Source organism: Limanda limanda, chromosome 5 (genome assembly GCF_963576545.1).
Source record: "Limanda limanda chromosome 5, fLimLim1.1, whole genome shotgun sequence".
NCBI lineage: Eukaryota > Metazoa > Chordata > Actinopteri > Pleuronectiformes > Pleuronectidae > Limanda > Limanda limanda.
Genome location: NC_083640.1, coordinates 20,457,766 through 20,470,797, shown reverse-complemented (window position 1 = coordinate 20,470,797; position 13,032 = coordinate 20,457,766). Strand labels below are relative to the sequence as shown.

Below are 13,032 nucleotides of genomic sequence, written 5' to 3'. Positions count from 1 at the left end.
CACAGAAAAGGGCAGAAGGCTTAATATCACAGGTTTTCATAGAATCTAACTCAGATTTGTCTGGGTTCTGTCAATGAGCGTGTGCACATTCATCAATGCCAATTTAGTATGAGTGTGTATTTGTGTTGGTATGATTTTGGGCTTCGACACACAAATACACACACACACACACAAAATGTGTTTGAGCATTATGTGTTCTGAGATCGGTTTCTCAGCTCCCCTGAGGTGGTCAGATGTGTGTCTGTGTTTTGGACTCAGGAAGCAGCTCCCACCTCTGTCCACAAGGTTTAAATACATGCTGGCTGAAATACACACTGGCCTGTGTGTGTGGACGCCAGCAGAACAGATGGTTCAACAAAGTTTCTGGCACAGTCATAGGGATTCTATTGTGTGTCGGATGAGGAGTTTCTCTCAGGTTTGAATGCATCGTCTACCTCACTGTGACCTGTGGGTTCAGGATGGAAGGATCCAGGGACCAGACGGGTGCAGGACGTGTGGCCAAACTCTTTACTTTACCCTTTCTTAAACTTTTACCTGAATAAGATTTGCATACCTTCCCAGTTAGCAGGTATACAAGGGTTTTTTAAACTCGGGTAAACCAGCTAAAAAAAGTGATAGACTCCTTTGCCATTGCCAGGAGAGAAAATGCCTTTTGGATGCTTTCCCTGATGCATCATGTATGTCGTCAGGAACTCAACGTAAAACTGAGCGGCTCTCCCTCACCCTGCTGTCTTGCCAAATTTGCTAGTTCAAAGCCAGAGGTGATAAAAACCTGATAAAATCTTCGTTAAAATTGAAGAAATGTCATTCAAATATCTTGCTGCATTGTTTTTGGGCCAGATTTCTCTCCCACGTTGTCATTATATGTCGATATTTGTTCACTGACTAACGCGCTCCTTCTCCCTTCACCTTAAACACACCTCTCCTCTTCCAAGAAGCTCATTCATCGTCCCTCCATCATCGTCCTTGAAACCTCTTTCCATTTCCAATTTGTTTATCCTTCTGTCTTTTTCCACATCACGATCCAATCATCACATTCATCCGTTTAATCCTTTTACTCTGTGTCATCCATCTCTTCGTGTCCTCTCCAACTACAGGGCGCAGTACCACTCATTTGACCGTCTGTCCATCTCATCCATCTGTCCTGACTACAGTCTGAAGATCAAGAAGATAGCCCTGGATCAGCCCAAGTAACCAACTCCTCTCTCTCTGTCCTCTCTCTCTTGCTACATCCACACTACAACGTTTTCATTTGGAAACGCATCAACTCTGCTACACATTCGCCCGGCGCCCACACTACACTTTAAGAGCCGCTTAAAACTGAGAAGTTAGGAAACACGACTGGCCCTTTTTTAGTTTTAGTCTGGAGGGGCAGAAACGTAGATGTTTGGAAACCATGACAACTGCTGATTGGATTGTTTTGGGTCACAAGGTTTCGTGTGTCTCCTTTCACATGAGCCTATTCCACATGGATAAAGAATTACAGAAGACCCTGTTGTCTTTGCTAACAGCTCATGGAGACAAGTTATTATCGGATCAATTCCTGCGCATGTCCAGTGTACGTGAGCGGTCACCTGATATGCAGACGTGTTAGTGTGGACAGGGATTCAAACACTTCTGTGGACCGAGGTTTTATTTTAGAAATGAAAACGTGGCAGTATGGATGTAACCTCACTGTCTCTTTCCTTCTCTTCCTGCCTGCTCTTACTCTCCTCTGGTCTTGGTCTGATACTGATGCATGATTTCCTCCCTCCTTACTTTGACTTTTAATCCATCTTTCACTCACAGGGCTTGTAATTACAGCAGTTTGAACCCTGTTAAGTTGATGAGACATGAATGGGAGACGGGGAAACCTTTTGTTGTCTTCAACCTGCAGCTGGTCTGTAGCATGTTTTCTCACCGGAGCATCGCTTCCTCGAGGCTGGTTTTCCCCTTCGTATCCATATTGATACTTTCTGTCATTCCTCCTCTGCTTTGGATCCTTCTATTCACTTTAACTCTGGTGCTTGCTTCCTCTGCTTGCTACAAAGTTTTTTCCAAAGCATTCCTCTCCTCTGCCTCCGTGCGTTTTTCTTTCATCTACGCTCCTCTCTTCCTTCCCTTCTCTTTCAGACTGGGATGCAATTTGTTTTTCTATCTCCTGCTGAATAACAGGCTTATGTGAATAAACGATGGCTGTGTTGATCGAAGCATGATTACTCTTCCCTTGATGTAGCTCTGCACATTTGACTCTGAGCAGTGACACCGTTCACTTCTCTCCTTTATGAATTCTGAACACACTCTATTTCATGCAAATTTGACCCCAAACCAAACATTGATCTCTATTGCATGGAAACTATCAAAAAAATCTATGTGCATTGAGTCGAAATTAGAAATTATCAAGGTCTTGTAGGGTTGTTGCTGCGGCATTTCCTTTTCATCCTTTTCTCAATTTCCCTTAACTCTTTCTTTATTGCTTTTTTTAACATCCTCTTTTGTACTAACCTGCCCCCCCCCCCCCCCCCCATCTTTCAGGTCATTGGAGCTGTTCTTTGCCACCAATCAGAATAACAGAAGTGGTGAGAACGACAAATCTCCTCGTCTTCGCCGCAAGTTCTCCTCTCCTCCTCCTCTGACCATCCCGTCCCACACCTCCTCCCCAGTCCGAGTGCGAAAGCTCTCCCTCCACTCCCCCATCACAGCCAGGGTGGGAGGCCTCGACCTCACCAGTCCTCTGTCAAACTCCAACCACACCACCTCCCAGTCTGCTGCCAGTAGCCCTACGTCTGCCCACACCCCGCAGACCCCGACGCCTCTGACCCCGACCCCGACCACCTCCTCTCCTCCTCCACTTCCCTCCTCCACCTCTCCTCCGCCAAACAAGTCCAAGTCGCCGCAAGACCAACTTCCGCCCATTCCGTCGTCTCCGGACCAGAGTCCCAGCCCGTCTGCAGACGGAGAGGAGGTGCCCCGGGTCGACCCTTTCGGTGGGAAACTGCGAAGGAGCATCCGCAGAGGTAGGTTACACCTCTCGGTCCGTCTCTGGTTCCAAATCGGTTTTATTTTAAGTATGCTCAGACAGGAGTTTCTTTTATTCCTCTAATCACACCCAATATTGATGTCATGACTGCAGCAAGTGAAAAATTTAGACACCTGACGGTAAAAACATCCATCCATCTATACCACTTATTCCTTAGAGGTGACTGGGCGACAGGTGGGATGCACCCTGGACAGGTCACCAGTGTATCGCAGGACCCACACAGAAACAGGAAGAACATGCAAACCCCACCCAGATAGACCATGGCTAAACTGGGATTCAAACCCGGGGAACTTTCTTACTGTGAGGGGCCTGATCCACCGTGCCACCCCAGATAAAACAGATTGTAGATCGAATGTATATCCAGTCTGACTAAATAGCACTCTGTGGATGTTCTCGTGGTGTTGGGTATCTATGAGAGCAGCAGAAATAATGAGCTGTTTCTAATTATCTGTACATGGTCACCTGAAATAAAGATGAATGAACGTATCATATTTGTAAGAATCGTGAAGCATTGGCAGACTATCTCACTGTGTTCAGCTTCTCGCCATGCACAGCTTGACAGTGAATGCAGTTTGCTCTGTAGGTGTATAATATATGTATAATTTCTATATCTGAACTTCCACATATAGAGCCTGATTGGACCTACACACATAAAGAGCTGGAGGTCAGCCATCAAACAACTCAGTGTGAAGTGTTCCCCCGTCAGGGTGGAGGCCTGGAGGGGCATCATTATCTCCGTGCATTTGTGTGCTTGTGTCAGCTGAGTCGACTTCCCACCACGCACACTCAGATATTCTAATAGTGGTGTCAAACAGCCTCCCAGACTGGGGCGGGGGGGGGGACTGTCAGGGCATCTGGAGCAGAACAGCAAGGATAAGCTGCAGTTAGACCCTCATTAGCATGTGCACAGGTTTGCAGTGCATGTGTGTGTGTATGTGCGCGTCTGGCTGAGTGTGTTCATGTGTGACAGCTGCTAACCGTTCACTAGGAGACCCGTTAGCACCCGGACCTCCTCTTCGCAGTCTCAGTTTATTGTCATCAGAGTATTTGCAGTAGTTTATTTTCTATAATGCACATAAACCTATTTGCCCGTCCTACTGCTTTTTCTGCTGATCTTGTTTTTCTGTCTTCGCCGAACTTTCGAGAATTGTTGCTGTGATTTGCAAAGGACTCAAACTTTGGAATATTGAGACTTTCTGAACCTTTCAAGTTGCAGCCAAACTAATTCTCTGTTTTTACTGAAACTTATATTTTATTTCTAAATTAAAACACTTTGATTGAAACATGCAAACATGGACATTTACTCCGACCCATAGAGAAAGTCCTGCACATAGACGCACTGTATGAATGTGTGTGTGTGAACGGGTGAATGGCGCTTTGAGTGTTCATCAAGACTAGAAAAGTGCTATGTAAATACAGACCATTTACATTTATAGCAGGGCTCCAGGTAATCATGTACCCTGTGCTGTTTACAGTGCTAAGAGCCAGATATAAAAATGAATGGGTGACAAATTCATGGAAAACCTTGAATAAATAAGCATAGAATCGTAGTGAATGCTTCTTATTTAGGAGTCGACGAATGGTTCAACCAATTTCATAATGATGTGAATCACACGGTAGGCCAGGACCTGCACAGTCACTAAACCTCAACCTGGTTGTACCTCATTAATGTGCCATCAAAACACCAGATGAAGGAAAAGATTGACTCTCTACTAAAAGACGCTCTTGTATTATTTGTCTCTGTGTTTTAAGGTTGTGTTTATTGCCCCTGTCTTTTTCATTTCCATGAAACTTGGTGGAAAGTTGAAACATGAGCCAAGAAAGAACCCATTCAATTTTGATCCGGACAATGGGAACAAAGTTATTGTTTTAACATTGTGAGATAAAGAGTTTTTTGAGACTTTCTCAGATTTCCCAAGGAGTAATTAATTGATCCTGATTTAGAAAAAATGTGGCATATTTGGGACACTGATATTTATGAGTTAGTGAAATCTGGTGTAGCTTGATTGAATTTAGGGGACTGGGTGTTGGTGGGTGAAAGCACTCTACTGAGTGTTTATCTGTTAGAGTGACGGACCACACACACACACATACAAACACACACACACATACAATATGTGATGTTATCTATACGTTACAATAATTGATCTCTACGTAGCTGTGAACTTAATTGTAGTGAACATAATAACCAAAAACCATCAACATCATCACCGTGACCATCATCACCACCATCACCATCATCAGCATCATCATCATCTCCCTTATTCATGTCCCTCTCCTCCTCCTCTGTCTAGCTGTGCTGGAGTCAGCGTCCCTGGAGAAGATCATCCCAGAGTCTCCTCAGAGCAGCGAAGCAGGAGACCTGTCTCCATGTCGCTCTCCTTCAACACCTCGACACCTCCGCTACAGGCAGCCGGGAGGTAAGAGGCTTTCCTTTCTCAAGTTGATAGGAGAATTATTAATAAGTTAAATTAAATACAAACAAGAGAGTCTATCCAGTGTGAAGGACAGCTTTGTCTGTGGCAACAGCTTTAATCACAATAAGGATTCCTGTGTTGTTGTTGGAAACATTTACAACAAGTAGAAGTATATTAATCATCTGTAACATGTTTGTGATAAGAATAACCAGGTTTAGAGTTGTGAAAAGGTTAATTAAAAATGATCACAGTGCTCCACAAAACCTGTAATTTACAGAGTAGATTATTACTTTACCTTTTAATATTTATTTTATATGAATACTAACTGAGCCTGTTGGCCTTTTTGCCAACTCTGGCTACTCTGAAAAAAATATTTGATTTGTTAAAAGAAAGGCATTAAGGTAAAAAAAATAACAATACACTTTTAATTTGTGGCCATTGTATTTAAGTTTCAATACGTCAGAATAAAAGGTTGTTTATTTTCAAATGTGCTCTCACACCTAAATATTAATTATGATAATAATAACAACAGTGGTAAACAATTATAACAGTTTTGTTGGTCTTGATAATAAATAAGTGCTGGTGTCTCTGTAGTCCAGTCAGGGGAGAACTCTCGCTGCTCAGTCTCTCCTGCCTCTGCCTTCGCCATCGCTACAGCCGCAGCAGGACATGGCACACCAGCAGGTGTACAATCACACAAACACATACACACACATATATACACACACACACACACACACACACACACACACACACACACACACACACACACACACACACACACACACACACACACACACACACACACACACACACACACACACACACTCACACACAATTAATAATTAATTTTGAAAAAGACATGTGCTGTGTAAAGCAAACTGTGGTTGATGGTTATTAAAGCTGAACATACAGTATGTGGAGTATATACATATAAATTGCAATATTAAGTAGTTCATTGAAGTAAAAATATAGACCAACTTTAACAAAACAATCTTAGAACAGTGCGTAAGTAATTTCTGAATAACCTGAAACCCTAAAAACATTAAAATTACACTTTATTATTTGTAATATGAAAAATAGCATCAGCTAAAATAAATACATTGACATCCTGTTACAACACAGGCCAGTATTATAAACACTGAATTGTTAAAAAAGATGTTAGATAAATGATCTCGTACTCTGAAAAAAACAAACTAAGATATGTTTATGTATGACGTAATGTTAAGTATCCACAGGTGTTTAGAAATGCAAAGAGAACAATTATTTATTATTAATTTTATTATTATTATTATTATTATTATTATTATTATTATTATTATTATTATTATTATTATTATTATTATTATTATTATTATTATTATTATTATTCATAGTTTTAGTAGTATTAAAGTATTAAAAGGGAGCTTTTTTCAGGATACATACTTTTAAAAGTTGAGTATATTTTGATGTATAAACTACTACTTCTGTAAAAGTTTAAAATACTTTTAGTAAACAGTTTCTCCATTGTGCTACCGATATTAGTGAAAGTTTTATAACGTATCACACAATAATAGCAAATTCTCTCCGGCTCTAAAATGCCTCTTCTTTCCCAGCGTTCACCAACTCCGAGCGAACTTGTGATAAAGAGTTCATCATCCGCCGAGCTGCGACCAACCGAGTTCTCAACGTGCTGCGCCACTGGGTCTCCAAACACTCACAGGTCTGTCTGCACCCACCTCTGTGTGTGAGCGTGTGTGTGTGTGTGTGTGTGTGTGTGTGTGTGTGTGTGTACGTGGTGTCCCCTGTTTTCAGGGGGTGCTCTGTGAGTCTGTGGTCTCATTAAAGTGGGTGTCTGATGCGTTCTCTCTCTGCTCCAGTGCTCTCACTTGAGCATGTAAACAGACCCGTGCACACAAACACGCACCGCTTATTGTTGCCGTGTCAACCGGATGACCGAAGCCCGCCTCGGCCCACCTACCCACTCTTCTTCTAAACAGCCAGTGTTGCCTCTAATGAATAGAGTATCAAGGTAATTGCCTGACTCCCAGCATAGAGGTCCTTCCAGTCTAACTGCATTGATCTATTTTATGTATTTTTCTCCAATAATACAAAACGCTGGGATGACAGGCGGGCGTTAGCGAGCTTATTAACACACGGGCGTACACGGACACACACATACACTATAGGAAGAGAGAACCAAGAGCTTGTTAAAACTGACCTTTGAACAGGAGTTAAACTGACAAGGGAGGAAAGGAAAGGGGAAAAGAGGAGGAAAAGATGAGGAGGATTGAGGAGGAAGAGGAGTGTGACTCTGAAGGATTATAGAGCAGGGATTGATCAGACAGAGGCGACAAGAGAGAGTCACTAAAATCACAGAGAGAGGGGAAAGGAATGCAACCACCTGTAATTTAGCCCCGTTGTAATATTATGGTTTGAGATTGTCTTCTAACTCTTAGAGGTGATGTCCCACTTCCCTAATTGGTTTTCCACTGGTTTCCTGTAATAACATAATGATTTAATTCCAACTATATATTTTTTAAGTGGGTAAGTAACGTAAAAGCACAGAGACAGCTGTTGCCTTGTGGTTCACTTTAATGACCTACGCAGCAGAACTGGTGATGGGGAACGTTATCCACCCACTTCTCTTTGTTATGGTGTCGGTGCAACACATCAGCTAAACTAAGTAGTTACCAAAACTTCAAACAAGTCGGTAAAGCTTCATGTCGTTCTTCATCCACAATCACAGGTTGTTTATACAATTAAATACACACGTAGCCAACGATTCTAAAATGTCCAGCATGCCAAGAAACGCCATTAAAATAAGGTATGAAATGTAGTTACGTAACCAATAACGTCCACCAAGGAAATTGTTTTCACTGCTGTCTGTTTGTTTTGTGGTTTGTTTGTTTAATTGTTTGTTTGCAAGATAACTCCAAAACTCCTGGGAAGTTCACTTGGTGCATAGCTACAGTGTGGATCAGGGAAGAACCCTTTAAACTTGTGAATCCAGATAAAGAGGCAGATTCATTCATCTTTTTTATCACTTTCTTTAAGGCTTTGTTTTTTGACATTTACACAGTTTTTCCACAGAATAATTCATGGGTCTCGATGAAAATAATCTGGTAGTTTAGTTTAGGGGACAGATATTTATGTGTGTGTGAAAGTCGGTGCAGCTTGAAATTTCCCTCGGGATTGATAAAGTATCTATCTATCTATCTATCTATCTATCTATCTATCTATCTATCTATCTATCTATCTATCTATCTATCTATCTATCTATCTGTCTGTCTGTCTGTCTGTCTGTCTGTCTGTCTGTCTGTCTGTCTGTCTGTCTGTCTGTCTGTCTGTCTGTCTGTCTGTCTGTCTGTCTGTCTGTCTGTCTGTCTGTCTGTCTGTCTGTCTGTCTGTCTGTCTGTCTGTCTGTCTGTCTGTCTGTCTGTCTGTCTGTCTGTCTGTCTGTCTGTCTGTCTGTCTGTCTGTCTGTCTGTCTGTCTGTCTGTCTGTCTGTCTGTCTGTCTGTCTGTCTGTCTGTCTGTCTGTCTGTCTGTCTGTCTGTCTGTCTGTCTGTCTGTCTGTCTGTCTGTCTGTCTGTCTGTCTGTCTGTCTGTCTGTCTGTCTGTCTGTCTGTCTGTCTGTCTGTCTGTCTGTCTGTCTGTCTGTCTGTCTGTCTGTCTGTCTGTCTGTCTGTCTGTCTGTCTGTCTGTCTGTCTGTCTGTCTGTCTGTCTGTCTGTCTGTCTGTCTGTCTGTCTGTCTGTCTGTCTGTCTGTCTGTCTGTCTGTCTGTCTGTCTGTCTGTCTGTCTGTCTGTCTGTCTGTCTGTCTGTCTGTCTGTCTGTCTGTCTGTCTGTCTGTCTGTCTGTCTGTCTGTCTGTCTGTCTGTCTGTCTGTCTGTCTGTCTGTCTGTCTGTCTGTCTGTCTGTCTGTCTGTCTGTCTGTCTGTCTGTCTGTCTGTCTGTCTGTCTGTCTGTCTGTCTGTCTGTCTGTCTGTCTGTCTGTCTGTCTGTCTGTCTGTCTGTCTGTCTGTCTGTCTGTCTGTCTGTCTGTCTGTCTGTCTGTCTGTCTGTCTGTCTGTCTGTCTGTCTGTCTGTCTGTCTGTCTGTCTGTCTGTCTGTCTGTCTGTCTGTCTGTCTGTCTGTCTGTCTGTCTGTCTGTCTGTCTGTCTGTCTGTCTGTCTGTCTGTCTGTCTGTCTGTCTGTCTGTCTGTCTGTCTGTCTGTCTGTCTGTCTGTCTGTCTGTCTATCGTCCTAGTTTTGACGTGTTGAGATTCTTTTAAATCTATCATTTTCCTTTGTGTGTGCAGGACTTTGAGATGAACGGAGAGCTGAAGATGTCGGTGGTCTGCCTCCTGGAGGAGGTGCTCAGAGACCCAGACCTCCTGCCGCAGGAGAGGAAAGCCACTGCCAACATACTAAGGTGCAGCACACACACATATATAAACACAAATATAGAAGTGTGTATATTATTTTTCTTTTATCGTTTAAATTTCATAAAAATCAGCTTGAATTCTGTTCTATTTTTACTTTTAGTGCCCTTTCTCAAGACGAGCAGGACGACGCCCAGCTGAGGATAGAGGACATCTTACAGATGGTGAAAAAACTGCAGCACATAAAATCTTCTAATAACTTCTTAGCAAGTCATTAGATTCATCTTTTTAGGACTTTATGAATAGCCGGTTAATTATTCTGTTGGATTTATAGTGAAGTTCTTCCTTTCGCTGCATCACATAAACCTCATGTTACTGCAGAGTCACTGTCTGATCCAGCGTTTAATCAGAATATTTATGTGTCTCTCGATGGGATTACTTGGTTTTATGAGACCACATCCTCCCTAATGTATTAACACTTGAATACACACTTCCCCCCATAATGTTGTGGTTCAACACGAAACCCGATGCCTCTGTATGAAGTGAAAAGCGTCTGTCGGTGCACACACTCCTCGCCCACAGACAGACAGGGAGCACTGTGACCGTCTCCAGGGGACTGTCAGATGTCATGAGACATATTCATCGTAGTCAGTCTCTTTATTTGTTTATGACTGCTTTTCTGTGTGTGTGTGTGTGTGTGTGTGTGTGTGTGTGTGTGTGTGTGTGTGTGTGTGTGTGTGTGTGTGTGTGTGTGTGTGTGTGTGTGTGTGTGTGTGTGTTTAGGCGGACTGTCCGAAGGCAGAGTGTTTCGAGTCGCTCTCGGCGATGGAGCTGGCTGAACAGATCACTCTGCTGGATCACATTGTCTTCAGGAGCATCCCCTATGAGTCAGTTTCTCCCATGATTCTCTCCCACTGTGATCTGCACCAAAACAAAAATAAATCCATTTAGGAAACGTCTTCTTATTACGGGACCAGTTAATCACCTCAGTTTCCCCGTGGCAGCATCACAAGGGTTTTAGAAGAACAACAAAGACAACTTTTAAATAAAAAAACTTTCACAAAGTTAGTTTTCAATTGAAAGTAAGAAGATTTTTTTTTAATATTGAATTTACTATGACTTATAAAATATAGACATCGCTGTGATGTTGGTTTCTCCCTTCAATCAACTTTTTCATTTAATGATTTCATTTAATTTCCCTTATATCATGACATGTATTTTAAGAAGCTATTTCATATATTGCAAATATTTAAAGGTTATCTAATTTAATTGTAAACTCTGAACTAAAACAGATTATCTAGCTCAGTATATGATTTATAAAACTATTTAAATTAATCAGAAAATATAGCTTTTAAATAATTACAACTAAAAGCAAATCTGCTTTATAGTTTTTCAATTTTGAATAGATAGAAATACAAGTTCCAGATTGCCCACGATCACCATTAAGTTATTGAATTCTTAACTAGACACCATTTTTCTTTACTCAAGGTGCTTAATTGTGTAAAAATTATTATGATTATATATTTTAGAGAGTTTGATCTCATGATGTGTTTCTGTCTCCCCTCTCGTGTAGAGAGTTCCTCGGTCAGGGCTGGATGAAGGTTGATAAGACGGACAGGACGCCTTACATCATGAAAACCAGCCAACACTTCAACGACGTGAGTTTGTCTTTCAGCACCGTTTAGTTCCTGACGCCACAGTCGGTTTCCAGCACGAAACCCGTCTACACCATCTCCTCTTTCCCTTTGTGAAGATGAGCAACTTGGTGGCATCACAGATTATGACCCACACCGACGTGGGCTCGAGGGCCAACTCCATCGAGAAGTGGGTCGCTGTGGCCGACATCTGCCGCTGCCTCAACAACTACAACGGAGTGTTGGAGATCACCTCTGCGCTTAATCGCAGCGCCATCTACCGTTTGAAGAAGACCTGGGCCAAAATCAGCAAACAGGTGGAGTAACACCATCATCCTCTCTGAAATCCTAATGGAAAAAGCCGAAAACAGGATGTCGGTGGAGTTTTTCTCACCAGAGACAATCTTTTGTCTCTAACATCTACAAATGAAAGTCTCCTGTGGTATAATGACGTAGTTGATGGAAGAAGAAAAAGCCTTTACCTGTCATGTCTACTTCTCGTTTGATTCTCATGAACACTAAATTAATTAATCGTCCAACCGAACCGTTCTCCCTCTTCAGAGCTGAGCCCAATTAAATTTTTCATTTTATTATCATCATCTTTTATTAAGAATTAAGTGGATCTGGAGTTAATGCAGCCATCTTGTTTTAAATGATAATCAATTCGTGTTTGATCTTTCTCAGACTAAAGCCCTGATGGACAAACTGCAGAAGACCGTGTCATCGGAGGGGAGGTTTAAAAACCTGAGGGAAACCCTGAAAAAGTCAGATTTTGCACATGATTTCAAATGATATCATCATAGATACCACAAATAAAGAAATAAATGAAAAGGAATGAGTGTTTTTATTTTGTTTATCTCTTCCTGCAGTTGCAACCCTCCATGTGTACCATATCTGGGAATGTATCTAACAGACCTCGCCTTTATTGAGGAGGGAACGCCCAATTTCACTGAGGAAGGCCTTGTTAACTTCTCCAAAATGAGGATGGTAGGCACAAACATCCATAAAGGAGATTTAAATTATGTGTACAATCATCCTGAACTAATTGATCTCCATATTTTCTTTAGATATCCCACATCATCAGAGAGATCCGACAGTTCCAGCAGACGCCGTACAGAATAGAGCTTCAAGCCAAGGTACACGTCTCTATCACGTCACTGAATGTATTGTACGTTTAGAGAATAATTAATAATACATGTCATAAGTTTAAATACCTGTTAGCACTTGCTTTATAATGTAAATGGATCAAATCATTAAAACTGAGATAAAGATAAAGAAATAAAGACATCCTTATTTCTAGGACTTTAAAAATATATTTAGAACAATGAATTCCACCAGGTTTAAATAATAAATCCTATAATATAATCCTGATAACAGAAGAGATTAGATTTGACAAATGGATGAAGTGTTTGCTTGTGGAGTCATTTGTGTTTATTCCCTGTTGAGGCTTTTAAAACCAATCAACTCATCTAGTCGCTAAAAATGTTTTTTCAAACGCTCCCCTCTTCCGTGTGATGTGTCCAGGTGACCCAGTACCTTCTGGATAAGACTCTGATCATGGATGAAGACACGCTCTATGACCTCTCGCTGAAGATTGAGCCCAGACTTCCTGCCTGA

The 13,032-nt window shown here is 41.8% G+C and overlaps 1 protein-coding gene across 3 annotated transcripts in view; it reads left to right on the top strand.

Annotated features, from left to right (window-relative positions):
- Positions 1 to 13,032, top strand: part of rasgrf2b (Ras protein-specific guanine nucleotide-releasing factor 2b) — a 39,882-nt gene extending 26,850 nt beyond the window's left edge. The window contains exons 16-29 of one of the 3 annotated variants that reach the window (XM_061072004.1): positions 2,515 to 2,705; positions 2,787 to 2,996; positions 5,314 to 5,439; positions 6,031 to 6,120; positions 7,032 to 7,138; positions 9,719 to 9,831; positions 9,945 to 10,005; positions 10,565 to 10,668; positions 11,355 to 11,439; positions 11,535 to 11,732; positions 12,100 to 12,179; positions 12,285 to 12,402; positions 12,483 to 12,551; positions 12,940 to 13,032. In XM_061072004.1, the coding sequence (XP_060927987.1) occupies positions 2,515 to 2,705; positions 2,787 to 2,996; positions 5,314 to 5,439; positions 6,031 to 6,120; positions 7,032 to 7,138; positions 9,719 to 9,831; positions 9,945 to 10,005; positions 10,565 to 10,668; positions 11,355 to 11,439; positions 11,535 to 11,732; positions 12,100 to 12,179; positions 12,285 to 12,402; positions 12,483 to 12,551; positions 12,940 to 13,032 (1,645 nt within the window). Of the gene's footprint in view, positions 1 to 1,097; positions 1,191 to 2,514; positions 2,997 to 5,313; positions 5,440 to 6,030; positions 6,121 to 7,031; positions 7,139 to 9,718; positions 9,832 to 9,944; positions 10,006 to 10,564; positions 10,669 to 11,354; positions 11,440 to 11,534; positions 11,733 to 12,099; positions 12,180 to 12,284; positions 12,403 to 12,482; positions 12,552 to 12,939 lie in introns of all 3 variants that reach the window. The other 2 variants (XM_061072002.1, XM_061072003.1) reach the window with 2 other exon arrangements.